The sequence below is a fragment of the Barbus barbus genome (assembly GCF_936440315.1).
Source record: "Barbus barbus genome assembly, chromosome: 37".
Classification (NCBI taxonomy): Eukaryota; Metazoa; Chordata; class Actinopteri; order Cypriniformes; family Cyprinidae; genus Barbus; species Barbus barbus.
Window position 1 is genome coordinate 5237715 of NC_136715.1, and position 22428 is coordinate 5260142.

Here is a 22428-nt window from a genome sequence, read left to right on the forward strand (position 1 = left end):
TGCACACTGACAGCCATCATGTAAAACACTCAAGGAACGTGTTAACCCATCCACCCCAGCGTAATCTATAAATCTTGAGTAGACTGTGTGCTAAAAACAATAGATTGAGCTAAAATGGGATATTTAATGATAATTTACAGCCAGGAATGTAAGAACATAAAATATTAATAAAACAAGTCTTACAGGTAAAACCTAGTAACAGAGCTGCAGCTATTTGCAGAAAACAAAAGATTTCAGTGTTCACCATATTGTGAATTTCGCATTTGTCAGGAGTAGGTCACTGAAGATACATAAAAACTAAAATCACACAAAGTGAAAATATAAAATCGAAATGGTCATTCCAAACTGCATTCAGTCATACTGAAAAACATAAAAATCTTGCATCAAACAATGGCTGTGTGTACTGCAACTGTGCCAAAATGTAAATGTTAACACAAGATGTGTGAAACCAGCCTTTGGCAGTAATAAGACTGAAACGGGGTAAAGTTTTACGTTTAAATTATGCACTTACATTTGTGTGAAAAAATGACTAATGTAATATTCCCACGTGAATGCATTTTGAAAGATACTCACTAAGCCTTTACTGCTACAGATTACTGATGAAGAGGCTATCCTTTACCTATCTGGACATACAGCATACCCTGCTGGCAGAAATGATCACACTACCAACAACTAAAACTGCACAGAACAAGTTTGCTTATCAATTAAAAAAAGTACACAGAAAAGATGCATTCCTTTAAGTTAAGATTCAGTTCAGTGTTCATTTTACAATGCATGCAGCACCTTAAGAAAAGGATTGGAACATGATAAAGGCAATTAAGGTATAAGTTTAATATTTTTTTTCTCAAAAGAATGCATATACAGTACAAAGGAGAGACTTCATACAGATCATTTGGTTTACACCAAAAAACAAAAACAAACATAACTAGGGAGGGGAAACAGACTGGAAATCACACTAACTCTGATCCACCTGTGCTGCACTATTAAACTTGGTTCTGAGAGAGGTTATCTTGCACTACCACATAAACATTCAACTGTTGCATGATTTCTTTCTTAAAAACCACAGGTGGATCAGAGAACTGTTGTGGATCCAGCCCCTAAACAAGGAGTGAAATTAACTTTTGAGGAGAACAAAATTAAGATAAAACAACAACAAAAATCAATAATAAATCACAAAACAAAAAAAAAACATCATTTGGTAAAATAAAAACAACTGGAGCCTACAACAACTTTTGTCAGCTTACATTATTATTAATGTTAACCTAGCCGAAGGAACCTGGAGGCTTACCTACATGCATCACAAGAAAAACGCTTCCATGGTCCCTAGCAACGCATTAGAACACGCCACTTGTTCTGCTAACACTGTTAGAAATTTCCCTGCTTGAGATAGACCAATTTTTTTTATGAGGAGTCAAAATTATACATGGAAAGCAACTGAACCATTTACAAGACTACTGTCTTGAATGCCTATTAAATGGCAATATTGGCAAAGAATAAGGAGCTATTTCTAAGCACTTCAGGTGTTGTTGTTTGGGAGAGGGATTACGGCAGACTCGTGAACGCATCTCCAAAAATAATTATTATTTTATTTCTTGGGCTAGTGACATTTCTGATCAGGTAACAGAGATTTGGTTGCCATTTTGAACACCGTACGATGTTTGCACAGCACAATGGAAATAAATACAACCTGAACCTACTTAAGACTTTAGCGACTGAGAGTGCCTGTGTAACGCTACTACTGTATGTTACGTTAACCCACTTAAATGTCAAAACATGCCTGGTAAACCAAGGCAGCATCTCTAATAAATCTCACCATGAAGTACAGAAGACAGACCCCTGGAATCAAAACTAGAAAAGGCCCTCTAGGTTTTTATATTAATGGGCATGTGGGTCGTGTGTGGTTTTTGTTGTGTGTGTATGTGCATGTGTATGGTGGGTACTCTTTATATCTTTATTGCAGAGCAAATATTGAAACTCACTTCTTTTACACATTGCTTTTTAGAGTGTAAAGCTGTGGACCAGCCTTAGCAGAGCAAAGAAGGGAGGGGAGAGATGTGTAACAGGGCGCTCATAGCAGCACACATTTACGCTTCTTCTTGGGCTCTGGGGGCTCCAGGGCTGCCAAAATCGCCTCATCAAATACGTTCTTTAGGCCTTTCTGTGAACACAAAGCAAGGGAGAGATGGACACTCAACATGGGTCAACGCACAGACAAAGAAAAGAAAATCAATGGGTGGGTTGGGAACAAAATCACTTCTGCCAGACGCAACATGATTCAATGATTTTGGACATTTGAAAATGCAAAATATAAGAACAGCATCATAAAAATAATGGATAAGCAGCATAAACTAAATTTAAATGTGTAGGAAATGCCTATAACACAAAGTAATATTTACAGCGAACCAAGCAACTAAGAACTGCAATTGGGAAAAAGCCAAAAAAAGGAAAATAATCAATCGGGATGAGTTTTGTTTATTTTGAAAAAAATATATATTTTCAAACTGTGCAAAAGAGTGTTGTACTCCTACTAGTATCTAAAATCAAGGAGGATAGTCCTCCCAAAACTGGAAGATACTTGAAAACTTGGAAGATATTTTGAAGAATGTTGGTAACCAGTTTCAGTTCCAATTGATTTCCATTTAATTTTTTACATATAATGGAAGTCAATGGGAAATGAAACTGGTTACCAACACTCTTCAAAATATCTTCTTTGTTCTGCAGAATAATGAAAGTCATACAGGTTTGGAATGGCACTAGGGTGAGTAAATGATAACAATTTTCATTTTTGGGTGGACTAGCCATGTGGGGGATGTGTCAAATTTTATTAATGACCAATTCTGCAAACACATTCCATGTGGGCCCGCTAACGACCTAAAAATAAAAATTTCAGATGGCTGGCCAATTTCATAAAATGTAAACAATTTTTAATACTTCCTCTGAAACCCAGTCAACTGAAAAACCAACTGAATTAGCCATGCTGTGCAGTCATTCTGACACAACACAAGGTGTCAAACAAGAAAGTGGAAGTGCAAGCAAACACAGGCTCAGAGACCGAAGGGTTGGTGAGGCGAAGGGCTGGTCAAACAGAAACTCAGGCTTCTGGATGAAATAACAAACATTCACAGGGACAAATGATCTGCAGGAGAATGCAACCTGCACTGTGGAACTGCTACAATACTGCCCTCATCTGGGCGAACTGAGCAAGACCAACACTTGGTCATGAGAATTTCACATTATTTTTGTTTGTTGACAAAACACCTCAAGTAACAGCCGAAGCAAGAGAGAACATGTACAATACACTTCTGTGCACATGCCCAGATTGGAGCCAAGGAGGAACTGCTGGGCACTTGGTAACAATAAGTATGACATTGTTTGAGAAAACTGTCCTCAGAAGAGTAATCTGAGAAGTTATTGTCCAGTTGAGCTCTGTTAGAATGTCTCAAATGAATTCTGTGACAAGGCCCCACTGTCTGAGCCATAGTGAAAAGGATTTATTCACAAACAACTGGTGGAAGGTAGATGTGGATTACGCTTTGTGCAAAAAGACACTGGGTAATGTATAACAGTCTTGTGTTAGTGTTGGCATCAAAGTTGATCGAGGCCATTTAAAAAAACAAAACAACTCTTTAAAACACATTTACTCTTTAAACAGCATTATGCATTAATTGATGAGAGAGAGACGCATTAAGTAATGGCAATTGCAGCTGTCCTTTATTAATGGCACAAATCAGTTCACAGGAATATATTAAGCCATTTAAACTCTCAAGACGCTGTAAGGATAAGAATGGCACCAAATTGCAAATTGTAGCCATACGTTAAGTTTAGAATTAACTTTATATGATACAATTGTTGCAGTACAAAATAAATACACTGACATAAGGAATAATGATTCTTGCAAATAAACTGAGCAGCAAAATAATTAACTATTTTACCTTTGTCTGCTCTTAACACTAACAATGAAATAAAGACTATGAACCTTCATGTCTAAAGCAACATATGAGTACTTGAAGCAAAAAAACTATATATTCAACCCTTCATTGTATACTTCACATGTTTATTTTCAAACCCAAAGTGCAAATAATGATAACAACAATATAAATCTGTAGAAAGGAGACAAATGTCACTCTCAATAGATGGGTCTAACGTTAGCAGTCTCCAAAGCCAACAAAAAAAAGTAGAAAAAAGAAAATAGCAAGAGCAAATCCTTTAGTATTGGTGAAACAAGATACATATTTTTGACGTCACTTAAGAGATTGGGAAACTTGTCATTTCTGTGGAGCAAGAGGTAACTAAAGGAAGCAGCAAACATCTGGGGAAGAGTGGGGACGTTAGAAAGAGAGAGGTTTAAAATATACAGCACTTCCGTTTTCGCTGCGTTTCAGGAGGTTCGAGGGCAGCTAGGATAGCTTCATCAAATACATTCTTCAGACCTCGCTATGAAGACAGAAGGGAAGGGAAACAGAATAAAGCACCAATGTTAGCAGTTACAGAAAACAGATGAGAAAGAGAGAGAAGAGGTGAGATATAAAGAGAGGAACTAGCAAATTTCAACAGAGAAAAGCAGCTAGTGAGGAAGAGAAGCTGCTTGTAGAAGAGCTTGTTGCACAGAAAGGACCACTAAGCAGTAACTCTACAGGTGCAGATGCCACACAGGCTAATGGATGATACTAACAAATTATGAAAATGGATAAATTAGTGTGGCAGACTTAAAAAAACAAAACAAAAACAAAGTGCCAAACATAAACAAAATAAAACCATAATAGCTACTTTAAAATACACTCTTGGTCTTATTATGGGGAAAAAAATAAAAATAATCACCTATGCAGTTGCATAACATTATATTTTAGCAAGCATCAAGAAGAATTGCTGGTCAATGACAGATCAACCTCTGATGACAAACCAAAGGAAATGTTTAAAAACATAAAAATTCAAACAAGTCACCAAGTCTCTGAGCCTTTGACCAAATGCTATGACGCTTCCACTTTCTTGTTAACATAAACAATACATAAAATTGAAATAAATATATAAATAAATACAAAACACACCTGGAAGACTTTGTTTCAAAAATCCAATGTCAAATCTTAATCCTATATCATCAAGACACTTCTTCTAACCATTGAGAATGACTTGAAAACATTTTTAGATGTTGAAATCTAAGAGAATAATCTTACTGAGGATATTTTTGCATGTCAAATGACCAACTAAAGAGGCAGTTTCTGTTTATAAAGTAGATGATATACATTCATGAACATATTACAATTGTGTGCTGTGCGTGAGACCTAACTCACCTGCGTCAGAGCGGAGCACTCCACATATTTGACAGCCTTCAGATCACGGGCCAGCTTCTCTGCTGTCTCCGGAGTGATGGGTTTCTGTTTGTTCTTGGCAAGCTTCTCGATGGTAGAAGGATCATCTCTCAGATCAATCTGCGTCCCCACCAGCAGGAAGGGGGTCTTTGGACAGTGGTGGGTGATCTCAGGTACCCACTGTAGGACAAAGGCTAATGGTTAGAGAGTCGGACTCGTAATCCAAAGGTTGTGGGTTCGAGTCTCGGGCCGGCAGGGATTGTAGGTGGGGGGAGTGAATGTCCAGGGCTCTCTCCACCCTCAATACCACGACTGAGGTGCCCTTGAGCAAGGCACAGAACCCCCAACTGCTCCCCGGGCGCCGCAGCATAAATGGCTGCCCACTGCTCCGGGTGTGTGTTCACGGTGTGTGTGTGTTCACTGCTGTGTGTGCAGAAACGTGCAGAAACACAGCAACTAAACTCTAAAAATACAGTGTTTTATTATAATAGTGTTCTCATTATAATGTCATGTATATGACAGTCCCAGTCATAGTTATTAATATTCTGTATTGTAATCACCGTACTACAATGAAGCGCTTTACTGCAGCGTAACACAAAAAATGCATCTTATACATAAATAATACACATATATATATATATATATATATATATATAAACCAGCTGAAATGTTTTGAAATCACTTGTATCCTACCTGATCGAAAAAAAATGCAGTGTTTCACTCTGCCTGTGTCAATCTGAGTCTTGTTAAAGATTTAAATCCCTGCCGCCAAAATGTTCCTCTGTCAGTCATGGATTATGGAAAGTGAAACTTAAATCTATAGGGGCGGTTGATTTTATTCACACAAGTTAAAATATTTATTAAAAGGTTCTTTCGTTTCAGATTCTTTTTTGCAGCATTACCTTAATAGGCTGTATATTAACTTATTGGGAGAAAACCGGTAGCTCTATGTGAAACAGTCTATGTGAGACATTTGAGAACCCCCATATAGCCAAAATGGCATGATCCTAACACCCCGCGAATATTTGACTGTGAGATTGGAGTCAAATAAGGCTCCTCCTATCGAAGCATTGAACCGTCGACTATTCGGGGTCACCCCTAATTACTGCTACTAATAATTTAAAAGTAAAATAATTATTATATTGTAATTGTCTGTAGGGATGTAACGATTCACTCAACTCATGATTCGATTCACGATTTTGATTTCACGATTCGATTCACACAAAATGAGATTTAAGACACATTATAAATTAAATGTGTCCTTTTATTATTGCTTGGACAAAATGTTGCACATTTCTTTGTGAAATTGAAATAACACTATAATAATAATATACTAATATAGCACTTGCATATTATTGCTCTTTTGTTGGTTTTAATTGCGTCTATTGTCCTCATTCCTAGTTATAAGTTATATTTTTGGGTTTTTTATGCCTTTATTGGATAGGACAGTAGTAGAGAGCAGACAGGAAAGCATTGGGTGGAGAGAGGGGGCGGGATTGGCCAAGGACGAACTCAGGTCAACGTGAGTACAGTTGCGCTATATGTCGGCGCACTAACCACGAGGCTATTGGCGACAACTATTGTCCTCATTTCTAAGTCAGTTTGGATACAAAGCATCTGCTAAATAACACAATTTAAATATAATGTAAATGTAACAAAACTAAATTGAAATTTTAAAACAAGCCCCAAATCAAATAACACAAATAAAAGAAATCTCTTCATATAAACAAAATAAGGCTTTGCCTGTGCTCCTTCCATTTAAAATGAGAGGCAACCACTGCATTTTAATCATGATTCAAACAGAGACGCTGCATACATGCAACATGAGCAGTTTTTAATCTAAATAAGATTGTATAATTTCTAAATTTGAAGCAAAAACAGAATGGTTTGACTTCAGTTTTGTGAAACTATACCTAAAAAATATCTGCATGAAATGAAACCGCAGACGAGCTGAATGAGACACAGATTCACTCTCTGTCAACAGGTGGTGCTTAAAGCCTTGGTTTTCGCTGTAAACAAAGCAGCGTTGCACTTATGAACTATAATATGCATTATACAGAGGCAAGTAAAAAAAAAAAAACACATCTAAACTTTTCTAAAGACAGTAAGTTCCCCTCAGACATACATTCATATAAACTCCTACCCCTAACTGAATCGCGATTTGTTTAGCATCTCTACCGATTTGAATGTACAGAATGTTGCATGTCCCTGAATCCCTCTAGAAGGACCAAGGTCCTAATAGTTTCACCAAATCTTGTAGGGAAACACTGCAGGTGATCAGTTTGGACTACAGGCAGAGACAAACAGCATGTCACATCAAAAATAAAGGCCAGTGAATAAAAAAAAAAAAAAAAAGTATTGTCCTAGGAGGTTCAAATGATTCAAGCTCACCTTTTCTTTGACGTTTTCAAACGAAGAAGGTGAAACAACTGAGAAACAGACTAAGAAGACATCTGTCTGAGGGTAGCTCAGGGGTCGTAATCTATCGTAATCTTCCTGACCTGCAAAGAGATGGAAATGAAATGATAAATTAAAACCAAGAGTGTATTTGCAATCCTGAGTAGCCAATGGACGTCATTCAGTCATGCTGCCCATGGTGCATTTGAACATACGCAGAGCAAAAAACTGATCCCACAATCCTCCAGAAAAAGCAGTTTCAAGCTCAACCACCCTCCACAGGAATGTGTGGAATGATCCAAAGCTCCTGAGGTCTAATTTCTATAATAATGATCATCATGAATGTTTTTTTCCCCATTAGCCTATGAGCTCCACCATCACAGACACTCTAAAATCCAGAGAAATTCCTACTGTCAAACAGGTTTTATTAAAGCTTAATGATGATGCACGTTAATAAGCTATAAATTAAAGTGAAGAGGTTCAACCAAGTAATTTCTACTGTACCTGCAGTGTCAAACAGCCCAAGGGTGTATGGCTCACCACCAATCATAACCGTAACTGCATAGTTATCAAAGACCTGTAAGCAGAGCAAAGAAAGAGTTCTTTGTACATTCAGGAAACATTTTTCTTTGTTTTCATACAATAAAAGGATTACAGCCACTGAAATACAGCAGAGAAAAAAAAGAAAAATAAATCATAAACATGACAGGTCAAGACATGAGACTTCAATAACACAAGGGAACATGAAAGGAACCGGAAAATGATACTCACCGTTGGTACATATTCGGAGGGGAATTTATTAGTTGTATAGGAGATTAATAGACAGGTTTTACCCACTGCACCATCACCAACAACGACGCACTTGATCGTCTGCATAGCTGTGCTTTTACAAATCCACTGTTCTCATTCAAGATCTGCAATGAAAAACAAAAGCATTCACATGAGACACTTTATTCAATAATAGCTGACTCACCACTAGTGTGTCAGTCTCAAGTTTAGAAGGTGTAAAGAGAGACACTTAAGCACATGTGTATTACACAACATCTCTATGCCCACTACTATCACATGTGCAGAGTAAAATACAGATAGAACCACAGAAACAGCCAAATTATTTTTAGCAAATCATTATTGCATTCTATAACATAGAGGGAGAGCAGAAAGAGGAAATGGGATCATTCATGATAGCAATATTCAGAGCGGGAACTGTATCTAGCAGGGCTAAATTCTCCTTTACTGTATGATCTGAATGGACCATATGATTTAAATCAGTGTTTCCTGCATCACAAAAGAAATATACAGCACAAACAGTGTTGAAAGATTCATGATCAAATGGCTTTGAACGAACTGCTAGTTACAAGTTATTCACTAAATCCATCAAACTGGTTACTAAACTAACACCAGACTCACTTACAGTTGTTCATATGACAAAATGTAGTGAAAGATTCAAAAACACAAGAGCTGTTTTTGTAACAGAACTATATTTTAATTCAAATGACTTTGAGTTGACTTTAAGCAGTGTAGAAATACTTTATGATCAGTAACCACATCTCAATTTGTCAGTATAATACCAAAACAGACTTTAAGACCTAATCTCTCTGAGTGAAGTTTCTCACACTGATTTTCACTGTTAGAAACTAAATGTGTTGTTGGTCTGCAAGCATGAAACACCCATATTAGAAACTGTAACAAGCTTAGCTGCTATCAACACAAAATGTGCAAAATTAATCAGTCCCCATAACTGTTGCATAAGCGAGAATAAGTCACATTCAAATCAATTTCACACCCTTCAATGTCTCACAGATAGTTACATTTGTGCAGTAATAAATGTCCTTTAATTAGTCTGGCATGTGATTGGCTTCATCCTAGAAATGGTATGTGCAATTACTGAGAAATGGTTTCATTTAAATACATTATGGCTTTTCTATTACCGACCTACCCCGAGCTGATGGAAACAACTGAAGCCTGAAACTTGTCAGATTTAAGCGAAATGCATACCACTAGACTGAAAATCGCCCATATTTAAAAGGTTAACAGCGTTTTGTCTTCTGTTATGTTCTGACTGCAGACTAGGTGCATCAATTACAAGATCATTCTCCACTCAGACTGTTACAATACCAACAATATATTCTTACACTAACACAGATCAGCAGAGTTCACTCTTTTTAACACGGACGAAGCGCTTGCTGTCATTTTTACACACACTTTTTGGATTCATGAATATTAATCAGGTTGTCAGCGTTCACTCGAACTGATTCGCTGAAATCAAAACTGGGACGATAATAGGTGAGCGCCAGCCAATGAGATTGTCGTTTGCGTATTAGTCCCGCCCACTACCAGAAAACCCGGCAGTTCTTAAAAGCTGAAGAATTCCAAAGGAACTCCCATTATTTTGACAGGAAAATACAACACAGGATATAATTCACATGTAGCACGTCGATTCTGCATGCTATGTAAGACCGCAAACCGCGGACTTGTCAACATAGCGTGCCAACTTGATGCTTCCTCTGAAGACTGCTTAGCTGTGTTCGACTTGAAGCAGCGCAGCTAGACCGATCGCTGTCATCAAATACTGCGAGAGCTATAAGAACGGACGTATGCTTATGCTTTCTCTCGTCATACTTTGATCTCATACACCGATTGCTCTTCAAGTCGAACACACCTCTTTACTCTCGCGTGTCACGTGACAGTGTAATCGCAGCCTCTGCGGTTGAAAAATCGCGTTTTCATATATCGCGATATTATCGCAAATGCAATTAATCGCTCAGCCCTAATCTGAAGTACACATACTAGAAGAGCATCAGCAAAAGACACACTGTGATTTGACAAACAGCCTCATCTTTGAAGTGATACTCCAAATTTCACATAATGTGATTAAACACTCATATTTTGCTCATGCAAAACTACACTAAGGACAACCTAAATCCTACCTCAAGTGCACAACTATTCATATTCTCTCATAACTCGGTCTCTAACATGTTAGTGTGAAAGTTTGACCATGTTCTAAGATAACACACATGCACAATCTGCACATTGTGCACCCAGTAGTTGATGAACAGAAAATGTAATCCATAAAATATTAAGATGTCTTTTTTGTTCAATTTTTTATTCATTTATTTTATTTTTTGCAATGGCCATGCAGTGGAAATTTGGAAATAAAATTGTGAATGTGCCACAAATGGCATCTTCACTAAAATTTGAGAATATAAATTTGGCAATAAAATGTGTGCTGTGTAAACAACACTTATATAACCATGTAAAGAAAATTCTTAAATTGTATGGGTCTAAATTGACAAATTGGCCTCTAAAACAAACATAAAATTGGACAAAATAAGTCAGTTATACAAGCTAGTACGACAGTCTGCAATTATGTTAATGGGAATATTAGATACACACTGTGAAGAGTTTTTCAATACAATGCAATAAAATTACATCACAACCAATAGCAAACACAAAGAATGAAGGAAAAACAAGCGTTAATTTCTTATACAGTTCACATTTAAGATATTCAAAATTGCCCCCCTCTGATCTGATTGTGGGTCACTGCGGCTATAAACTCAAGCATAATGTCACCAGTTTCTGCACATTGTACAGCGGGTCAGTATGCTAAACCACTATCCACACCACACAGACCCCAAGCGTGTGGAGAGGACACACGGGGGCAGAAATAATAGTAGAGCAGCAGCCTTTCCCTGTGGTGTGCGGAGGGGAAGCAGGGGACCGAAGAGCGAGACTGAAAGAACCATTTCCTGCTGTTTGCACTGCGCCTGAGCAGCAGCTAAGCCTCTGCAGAGCTATGCAGCAGTAAGCGGGTGAGCCTTCAAGCTCACAGATGGTCAGGACGAGGAGATGGAAGCCCATCCCGGCTGTTTCCTTCCCCTCGCACACTGCAATCTGCGGATGCAAGGCCTGACCTCATTCTACAGTCAGTGAAAAACCCACAAACAAAAAGTGGTGTACTGGAAATAACTGTATTAAGGCCAAACTTCAATTTCCTTCAAGCTCTAGACTGTGTAAAGCAATATAATCCTGATTCATGTGCAAACCTAGACAGTAAATCCGTGCTCTTTAAAACCAGGGTACATTGGACAAGCCTATTTGAATCAGTCTCACCTCTAATTCTTCTTTTTCCCCAAATCCACCCTGATTTTTGGGGTGGAAAATATTTGACCATGCATCATCAGCCATTGATATGATGATAGACACATAAAATTAATAAAATCAGTGCAGGCATATGGGATTGAATGACCAGTAATGCTTGTTTAAGACAGAAAAAGACATTTACACAGTAATAATTTCCTTTAATTAGTCTGACATGTATGAAAGCCAGTTTTCACCATAGAATAAAAAATAAAAAGGTAATTGCAACTTTTTAATCTCACAATTTGGACTTTGTTTCTCGCAATTCAATATGAACACAGAACTGCAAAATATAAACTCAAAATTATAAATATTTTCCCGCTCAATTCTGAGTTTACATCTCACAATTCTGGCTCAGAATTCTAAGTTTGTTTGTTTCGGAGTTCTCCTTCTCAGAATTAAGAAAAAAGTCAGAATTGTGAGTAAAAAGCCTTTAAAAAATGTTTACAAAAAAAATGAGAATGAGGTTTCCATAGACGTTGATGGGTGATGAGCTTATATTATATGTATACATTATGCATGAACAGCATGATAAAACATTGAAATAATGAGAAATAATTTTATTTCAGCATCTGGCAATGCAATAAAAATGCACTATAACTATTTCGTTGTTAGCAACATTAATAATGTAAATGTGAGCCAAACTGTTTTGCTATCATGTCTAATTCGAACTACATATTTTGCACTTGAGAATGAACGGCTGTTATGGAAAAACATAAGTAATAATCCACCCTACATATTAAATAGATTACTTTGAAAGCTGTTGCTGGTTGCTATTCTTTAGAGACCCACCAAATAGTGCTAAATGAACCTTTACAGTAAGAATTAGAGTAAAAAATAATTTGAATATCACATATAAAACAGAGGGCTAGATTAGTTCTAGCTGGATTCGTCCATTCTTCTCATGCAAGTCCTGCCTTCTTCCTGTGATAGTTTAACGATTCATTTGTGGCAGGAAAAGCATTTCCTCAATGACCAGAAGTAAAAGAGAACTTGTTGCAAAATACATAATGATGCAAGTACAAATTATGCTGTGTCCTCCTCTACCAAACAAATTTATGTGAGACTGAGAGGGAGTAATGCTTTGGTACTTAATTCACCGGTACACCATTCAGTCTACAAGAAGAAATCAAAAGCAGTACCTTGGATGCAAATATCCATTAGTACAATGGTCAACTAGTACCTTCCAACCCAGTAGAACCACTTAAATTATTTCCCAAATTAGTGCAATAACATGAACTTTTATACATATAGGGTCATGATACTGCACTGATTTCACACACATATACATATATATATATATTTTTTTTTTTTTTTTATATTTGAGATCAATAACAGGTCTGCCAGTGTCATCCATACTAAACAATACAAACTCAGATTCAATGACACAATTATATATATATATATATATATATATAAATACATATGCAGCATTTCTGAAATTCCACTGATGCTATACCACTGAAGGCCCAAAACAACATTTTTAATAAGCAATAAACAATCCCTTTATAGCAATCGCAATAATTCAATCTGCATTTAAAACTAATTAGCTGTAATGTGCTAACATGAAAAATAAATAAATGACAGTTATCCGTCGTCAACAGGCGACTGCAAAGGATGACATATTGAAAGCCAGGAATGGCTTTTCATTTAACACCGACAAAAATATAATTAATTATTGTATTAACACAGACTTTACATGTATATATGACACAATAACAAGATAATAATTGTAAAAGCGCTTATGGTAAAATCTGACCGGTTCTACTCAGCCTTAGCTAACGTTAGCCGCCTGTGCTAACTGCCGTCCGGTGCCATATAACACGTTTAATTCGTTAAATACCCATTCAGTATGTATATATATTCATACAGTACACATTCATAACTCGATGTTACACCAAGTCAATCGCTGATGTTGATTATAAGAAGAAAAATCTAGTTAATATTTAGAGCGTCATTGGCACTCACCGTATCCTTTCTGTTTGTTTCTCTGCGCCGGGCGTTGGCAGGTCCGCGCGCGCGGGGTTTCCAGAACTGAAGAACAGGGGCGCGAGCGACGCTGCGTCACTCCATCACACTTCATTACAGACAGAACTTCAAGGATTTTTTACTTTATTTTGAATCAAAAAGTATATCTGTTAACTTTATGCTGAATCTTATGATTGTATTTGGTAAGTTTCATATCCATAAAATTAAAATAAATAATTCTAAACCTTGTTTGAAGGTTTTTATGGTTGATGTACATTCATATATGGATTCTCTTCAGTTTATTGATAGTAAAAAATTAAAGATGAAATTGCATTTGCTAAAGAGCTGAATTTAATTGAAAAAAGGTATCTCATATATGCAGTTTTTTTGGATTATTGGCATTTAGTTGCTGTTTTCCCTCTGTATTCTTGTCAAAATGTATATTTGTATATTTATATCTGTAATGTAGACTGTAAACCCACGTTTATTTAAATTTAATTTTTTTTATTTGGATGTCTTGATATAATTGTAAATTTGTATATATCTTGTTATATATCTATAAATAATTGTATATATCTTTGGTGTAGTTCTAATAAAAATAAATAAATAAATGCAGCACGTAACTGAGCGACATGAGAAAATTCTGTCAATTGTCAAACTCTAATAATTAGTTTAAATTAAAGTCACCATATCTCTGTACCAACACAAATTAAAATAAAAATGTCTTTAAAAAAAAAACTTCAAGGATTTGTGCAAAATGCAAATCAATATTTCATTAACAAGGAGGGAGAAAAGATAAAGCAGGATTTTGTCAAATCAAAAAAGTAATTTGCCATTTACAAGCTAATTAATGATTATATCATGTAAATAAAATATTAATATTTATAATAAATTAGGCTTAATATGTGAAATGATTTCTTAAAATATTTCCCTTTTAATATGTTTAATACATATATTATTTTAATTACGTATATGTTGATATAATTTATATATTGTTTTGCAATTCTTTGCAACAGCAGCAGTGTTGATATGTAATAACAGCAATACACTCTGATATCTGTCAAGATAAGATGTGCATCACATTACCTTACAAGCCAGGAGCTGATTATTCATTGTAGAGGTAATGATTTTATTATTTCTAATTATTTATTAAATTTTCTAATTTAGGTTGCTTTTTGACCTACTTCTCAAAATATTTAATGGCAGTAAAATGCTCGTCAAAAACGAGACAATCGCCGTTTCAAAATAAAAGCACACTGTTTCAGCTCAGAAATGTGAGTTTATGAGTGTAATAAAAAATATATATATATATTTTAAGAATCTACAAATATTCACTATAAAATCAAATAATGAAAACAAAATAAATTATTGTGGGATGTTTAAATATCGACGACCTGGACTTTAATTTTGAAGCGTGTGTCACTATGCGGTTGATCATGTGACAGCTTCGGAGCACATGATTTCCAGAGACGTCTATAGTTGGACGTTACATAGTAAATTGCTTTATTTATGTTTTTAAGTGTGATCTGATAGGTAAGTTATTGAATTTAAAGAATGCGCTTTTTATGTTAATGTTCGGGTGCATTATTAAATCAATGTAGAATACATTCATCCTTTCTAATCGCAAGTCACAGTTTATTTACAGAATGACTATTGCGGATCTCTGGGATCAGAGAATATCTGCATTTCTACTGAGTCCATCGCAGTTTTTGGCCAGCACCACCACTGAGAGTTTCTTGGCTGAACTCCTGCACGAACTGCGGAAAGATAAGGCCAATGATCAACTCAAGGTAACTAACGCACGTACTTCATATTTATGGCACTGTAATTTATAAAATACTGTTTGTGCTTGAGTGCAGACGTTGAAATAGTAGAAAAATATTCTACATATATATAAAATATTATTACAAATTTTATATGGAATATTTGTTTATCAGCCAGAGGTGTACACACTATTTTTCAAATAAACAAATATGCTTTCATTATAATACATTCTTGTATTTTTTCACAACAGGGTCAGTTCAGTTTAATTAAGATACTGTTATAGTTTTTTAATTATGTTTTAATTTTTATAGTTTCTGCTTTCATTTTATTTTTAAAGTCTTGAACATTGTGTATTTTATATATATTTTTTTTCAATATGTATATAGTTTTTTACTAACTTTATTTCACTTTGTTATTTTAGTACATCAAGTTAAATAAAACTTAGAAATATTGTCTTAGCTGAAATAAAGTAATGAAAGTGTTTAATGGTGTTAGTTTTAATTAATTATAAAAACCCTGCTCCACAATGTTTGCAGCTTTTGCAGTAACTAGACCTGTTAATTACCATAAAGCTTTGTTGAAATACTTGTTTTTGTGTAATATTGTGTTTTTATTTTTCTTTATTATAAGATACTCCTTGTGTCTGTGCTACTGGAGCATCCAACCGTTCTCTGCCCTTCTGCCTCTGTGGGAGAGGAAACGGCTCTTGAACTCCTGTCAGTCTTCTCTCACATGCCACAGAAATCCATCACGCTCAAGTGCAATATCATGCTGGCCATCACCAATGTGATAATATGTACACCCTGCCTGGCTACCCACACAAAGACGGCTGAAGACTGGCTTGACCTGCTATTTCAGACGATCCAGGACACCAATGACTACAGAGGTGGTCTAGCCCAGCAGCCAATAAGGGCCACCGCTTGTGATTGCCTACGAGAAATAGAAACCTGTAGCCCTGGTCTTCTTTCTCAAAAGTTAGAGGCCCTGTATCTTCTAAAACAGCAAGAAACCACAGTTCTGCATCAGTCCTACTGTTTGCTTTACACACTCGGGCTGAAGAATGCCATAAGGATCTTGACGAACCAAAAAGATGTTACTGACCTAGAGTTTAAGAGTGTCTTAGGAGGAAATGAAGGGTTTGCATGGAAAAGCAGTCAGTTAGGATTGACCTGGATGCCAATAAACATGTTGGTGCAAGTCCCACGTTTGCCACTAGGACTGGATTGTAAAGAACTCAAATCTATAATGTCTTCACTCTTGGAGGAGTCTTACCTGCTAACACCTGTTTCCCAGTCTGCACTACTTGGGGAGCTTGTAGAAGTTGTCGCCATGGTCCCAGGACTCTCTCCAACGTTATTCAAATCCCAGCTTCTGCGACTCTTCGGAACGGCAGATGTTTCGCTCATGCATGCCACGCTCTTTATGAAGGACACATTCACAGATAGCCTTTTCACCGCAGAGGACGAGAACTTCCTACTCAAGCGTCTCGTGGGCACAGCCCAGCATCCGCTCCTAAGAATTCCAGAAAAGCTCTTCTACATGGAGTGCATCCTGCACTTCCCTGAGAACCGGCCCATATCCAGCAGCGGAGAAGAGAGTCTACCCGTTCTGGTTACGCCACGTCTGGCAGCGTCTCTTCATCCAACGGTTTTCAATGATAGTGCAACTATGCTCTGCAGGCTAAACCTTCTTTGTTTAGTGCACCTTGAGGTCGCCGATGAGGGCGAAGCGGACAAAGGAATCAGCTACCTGTTTGATCACATAATGGCCCTTTTGAATATCATAGACAATGACGGTAGCAGAGAAGTGGTGGTGACCTCTTTCAGAGCGTTGTTTATTTTTCTCATGCACTTCAATGGCATGGAAGAACTCTCAGAGAAGCTGATCGACAAATTATGCGAAATGTATTCCAGACATTCGCGACTCGCTCCCAATTTGATTGGCCTCGCGAATCGCATCCAGGAGCATCTGGATGACCCAGTCTGGTCGGTCAAGTTGCTAAGAGGGCTTCAAAAATGCATTATGGAAATGCCTCCATTACACTTGACGATTCATAATTTGAGTTGGCACTTGAAAGTCTTGAAAAGAGTGGCTAAAGAGGGTCAGATTACCCAGAGAAACACCATTTACCTTCTTCTCAATGTCCTCATCAACTCCAACTTGTGTGAAAGAGGCAACTGGCAGGTTGGAGACGCAGTTCTCGCTGTTTGTCGCAATCTTTTGGAGCACCCCTCCATCGATCAAGTGTTTATCGAGTTGGCTGATCTTTTGCAATACATATCAATACATTACGACGATACGGACATTAAGGATCACGCTCGCTTCTACTACAGATTGCTAACCAACCTTTCGTGGGAAAAGCTTACGGGGGTTCTCGCCAAAGGACTTGGAGGACGTGCCAAAGAGCGGTCACATTCTGCAATTATGTCCGAGAGCGAGGGCATCGCCAGTAACCTGACTGTGCACAAAACTAACCGGCACGTTTTACAACTCATCAAGGTGCAAGAAAAAGCCTCACAAAGCTCTTCTGAAAGCTCTTCAGAGTCGTTGGAGGCAACAGGAGAGGTTAAGAATTGGTTGGAGGTTTATCAAGGGCAGTTTCAGACACCTGGATTTGGCTCCGAGGTCACCTTGAGGTACAATCTGACTCATGCAGAAGAAACAGATCCTTTATTCGATAGAGTCTTTACAATCTGTCTGCATTTTGAGCTGAAAGACTCAAACTATGCAAAGGTAAGTGACATACACGTACCATGTGTGTTCAGAGATAGAAAGCCACCTGAGGTCAAAGTCCAGCTCAAGCCCTTTCAACCCTACCCTACTAGTTTATGCGTCAGTGCCATGTTTAGCACACAAGACGGACGCTCTTGGCACAGCAGACTGCCTGATGTGAGCGTTTCATTCCCTGAGATATTCCTTCCTCTGCCTTTACCACCAAACTCACCCTGTGAATGCAAAGAGCAAGTGTTTGAACACCTCTGGAAGGCCGCAGCTTCTGGAAATCCTGACAAATCTGCCATTAGTCTGTTCTGTTTTAAACCTGAAGATAAAGGTCTTGTTGATCTGATCAAGACACATTTTCAAGGTTACCTCATTACAGATCAGCAAAGCGAAAGATCATGGAAAGTCTTGTTCTTTCTTCCACCCAAGTGCCATATCCTTTTGAAAATTACACAGGCTGAGGACGCCGCTCGGGTCAGCATTGCAACGGACAACTGGGAGCTGTTACCTTTTGTGAACTCTTACCTCCAAAACATTACTGATAATTGTAGCTCAACAGTAACAGATGGCTAAACGGGTGTTAATTTGCAGAGTTAATTTTAACCAATTCATTTTTATTAATTCCTTTCTTGATGTAACACCATTCATTTTTGTATATAAAATCTCAGACTTGCATGTTTAATAAAATGTATATATATGATGAGCACATATGTTATGCTGTTTCATGTAGAGTAAGTAGTGCTTTTCTACTGCTTTTTTTATTAAAAGAAAAATCAACGAAGGCACTGAAAAACTGATTTAATGTAAACGAGATGCCCAAAAACATCAGTAGCCCTGAAATTAAGATAAATTAGACCGCAACATTTCAAATAAATGTAACAGAAAATCTGACCATAAAGATACATTAAATGCATGATTGAATGATACATTTACAGGTCCAGTAGAAGTGACAAAGGAAAGTTTCCAGTCTGCCAAACTGATTTTAATTCAATTCCCTCTTTATATTAAAAAAACTATTAGTAGCTTTTAAGACCATGTGGCCTCCATGACCAGATAAGACAGTCCGTGAGTGAGCGAGCTGTGACCTTTCACTGTCAAAGACTTTCAAAGTTGGGCTCTGTACAGGCTGGAAGAGCAGTTTGTCTGTTCAACAGTTTGTCCATGATGCCAATTTCAGCATCCCGCTTTTCAACTTCCTCTTGTGGTGTCCAAGACATGTCATGTTGGAGTTTGTATCCGCCAAGGAACTTGTGAGGACAACTACAACCCCATTCCTGTAAGAGATTGAAACCATATCATATTAAATTAGCTGTTAGATACTGTGCATTATATTAGCACAATTATTTGTTTTCTGGTGACTTTTGAGTTTATATTGCAATTACACCTAGTAAACATTTTGTTTCACTAATCACTACTAGTTGGCACCAACCAATTCAGATTGACCTCTCTTCTCACTCATGTCAACTGATAAAACCCAGACACTCATAATGAGGCAATCCACTGACCTGTGGAGACAGAATAGAGAAGTACCGCTGTCCGGATTCACGCATGTAGAGATAATACATGTTTCCTGGTTTCTTCACAACATTGCAGGCAGCATGGTGAAGCTCAGCATCTTTCTTGGCATCTTCTAAAACCTGAAGTGTAGACAGGAAATAATTGAACCATTATTTATTTGTCACATATCAGATTACTGGCTCAGATATTTAAACATTAAAGGAATAGTTTGCAGTGTGGACTCATTCTGACGGCACCCATTCACTACAGAGGATCCATTGGTGAGCAAGTGATGTAATGCAATTTCTCCTAATCTGTTCTGATGAACAAACAAATTTATCTACATCTTGGATGACCTGAGGGTGAGTACATTTTCAAAGAAGAAAAAAAAACAACATTTAATGGTAAACAATTTTACCTTATGTCCAGTACTGCTGTATAACAAAATAGTCATTTTGATTTGCAGTTCAATTGTACCTTTCTTGCTTGCTCCTGAAGGTATCTTATCTGGTCAGCAATCACTGTAAGTTTGTTGCAAGCATTGGCTCTGATGAATTCATCTCCCTAAAAAACACAAAAAAACTAAATGAATGATTGATTTATAAAAAATGATGTCTATATCACAAAAGTGATAAAGAGCTAAAGTATCACTTACCTTCTGTACTTGCTGTGCCAGAGCAACTAGATCCATGGGATCTCCAACCCGGTTAGTCTGGTAGGGACTCACCAGTGCCATTCCACTCGGGTTACTGCTGGTCTCCACCAAGGTCACTATAATATTAACAGTGTTGACATGTAAAATCCTGTTGCACAGCACAGAGATGATTTTTCATATTGTAAGAAACTAGTGCTCCGACCTAGATTCCACTCCAAAATACATATTAAACCATGATCCCTTCCCAAAATGTATTTTTTATTATAGAGAAGAAGAAAGTCAATGGTTGTGTTCTTTCTGCACCATTTGGGATGATCACACCCTGAGCAAATGGTCATCAATTGAAAAATAGGAACGGTTGTGGGACATAGAGAACTATCTCAGACATACAGACCACAGCGGGTAAGACAGGAGCAAATACATTTAATGGTTTAAATCGTGTATGTATGAAAGGTTTGAGTTTATGATGTGAGGGGTTCATTCTGACTCCGTTGATCCCAAGGCACTACATGCACTAGAGTCACTAAGGCTGCATTAAACATCTTTGAGATCTTCAACGTCCTCGTCATCTTACAATATGTATTATTATAATAACTAACAGTACATTTAAGCGCCACTGCCATTAAAGGGAAATTACAAATGGGCTTTTACTGCTTTCTACACTGAACCTATCCACAGCAATTCATCAAGAAGGCTGCTATGTGCATTTTATAAGCGTTAAGTAACAGGTTGGATAAGCTCTCAAGATTGAAAGTAAGCGACTTTGGAGGTGCACAGGACATATTCATGATGCTGAAATGAAAAAAAAATAATAATAATAATCTTAAGCTTCTGAGAAAATGTGAAGCACGTGAGTAACTGGTAGCTTATGGCATGACGTATGAACCAATCCAGTTAGATGACATTTCATAACATTACGAAAGATCTGTCAACTTATCACGAGCATATATTTTGTTTGTCATTGATAATACTTTACACTTAAAATATCCAACCGCTGCTGTTTAAAACGACGGAATGATGAACTCGACCAATTCAATCCGTGATAAACAGCCTAAACTGAAAACACTAGCTTGTTCTTATAATTAGTGGCTTTGCCACTGAAAGCGTTAGTCTTACCCGTGGTGGTTTTGTTGGGTTGTTGTGGTAGACTGATAGTTTTATCCATTTTGTATGTAAAGATGCCGTAATTAACACGAGACTTTTCACCGGTGTCACAAAAGTGTAAAACGAAGGAGGCGTTTCTGGGGTCCTACTGTGTTTCCTGCACCGAGTAGTAGCCGTGATATTTGCCCGTGTAAAAATACCTATATTTTTTTAACCTAATAATTTCTACACATATTTAATGGCGGTCCAACTATAGCACGTGTTTCTATAATAATATTTTTGAATATTACACGGCAAATTTATATTTAATATATCGATAATTAAAATGCAAAGCAACAGTGCATATTTAGCGAACGCCTTCGCGTTAATGGTTATGTCGTGTTATGTAGACTGCAGATAATGTTGCAACGTGACTTTTCTGCAGTTATGAAAGATCTAAGTTTGAAATGATAAAAGTCAGCAAGTCTGTACACGTTTATCACTTGTTTTGGACGTTTCCTTCATATTACCTGAATTATGCAAGATGTTTCTCTGTTTTTATATATTTATCTATTTTTATCTAAACAATGAGTTGTAGGTTTTTCCCGTAACACTAAGGGGGAAAGGGCCATGTTTAGTATATACATATTTCTAACCGGAAAAAAAAAAACGTGAAATTAAATTTTTTAGTAAACTTTAAAATAACATTGTAAATATGTGCCATTTTTATGAGGGTTTAAAGAATCCCAGGTGGTCTGTGACTACAATTAGATTTTATTTATGTGAAATTGAACATTAAAATGTAAAAATAACTCGTTAAAATAAAGACTATTATATTAAATTATGCTTACCAGGTCACTATCAAGAATACTGCATTTTATGTAGACTATTCATGTGAGA

At 37.0% G+C, this 22428-nt stretch overlaps 3 protein-coding genes across 7 annotated transcripts; 1 reads left to right on the plus strand and 2 right to left on the minus strand.

The window, feature by feature from the left end:
* Positions 1 to 807: 807 nt before the first annotated feature.
* LOC306856464 (cell division control protein 42 homolog) lies at positions 808 to 13883 on the minus strand. 4 transcript variants are annotated; one of them, XR_013783018.1, is made up of 7 exons: positions 13809 to 13883; positions 8475 to 8617; positions 8208 to 8280; positions 7698 to 7807; positions 5289 to 5486; positions 1606 to 2158; positions 808 to 961 (listed from the first exon to the last, which is right to left on the minus strand). XR_013783018.1 is itself a non-coding variant. In XM_079395765.1 (6 exons), the coding sequence occupies exons 2-6, from the start codon at positions 8577 to 8579 to the stop codon at positions 2069 to 2071; spliced, it is 576 nt and encodes a 191-aa protein (XP_079251891.1). In that variant the 5' UTR covers positions 8580 to 8617; positions 13809 to 13883; the 3' UTR covers positions 808 to 2068. The 4 variants fall into 4 exon arrangements, 2 of the variants coding, with proteins under 2 accessions (XP_079251891.1, XP_079251892.1); XR_013783019.1 differs by having other exon boundaries at positions 808 to 970; positions 1096 to 2158; XM_079395765.1 differs by having other exon boundaries at positions 808 to 2158.
* Positions 13884 to 15234: 1351 nt separating this feature from the next.
* LOC306856492 (AP-5 complex subunit beta-1-like) lies at positions 15235 to 19072 on the plus strand. Of its 2 annotated transcripts, none has more exons than XM_079395824.1 (3): positions 15235 to 15341; positions 15454 to 15598; positions 16203 to 19056. In XM_079395824.1, the coding sequence occupies exons 2-3, from the start codon at positions 15455 to 15457 to the stop codon at positions 18864 to 18866; spliced, it is 2808 nt and encodes a 935-aa protein (XP_079251950.1). In that variant the 5' UTR covers positions 15235 to 15341; position 15454; the 3' UTR covers positions 18867 to 19056. The 2 variants fall into 2 exon arrangements, with proteins under 2 accessions (XP_079251950.1, XP_079251949.1); XM_079395823.1 differs by having other exon boundaries at positions 15249 to 15341; positions 15443 to 15598; positions 16203 to 19072.
* Positions 18881 to 21720, minus strand: LOC306856493 (uncharacterized protein C1orf50 homolog). The gene is made up of 5 exons (XM_079395825.1): positions 21562 to 21720; positions 20446 to 20561; positions 20268 to 20354; positions 19799 to 19930; positions 18881 to 19567 (listed from the first exon to the last, which is right to left on the minus strand). The coding sequence occupies exons 1-5, from the start codon at positions 21608 to 21610 to the stop codon at positions 19388 to 19390; spliced, it is 564 nt and encodes a 187-aa protein (XP_079251951.1). The 5' UTR covers positions 21611 to 21720; the 3' UTR covers positions 18881 to 19387.
* Between the last annotated feature and the right edge of the window lie 708 nt (positions 21721 to 22428).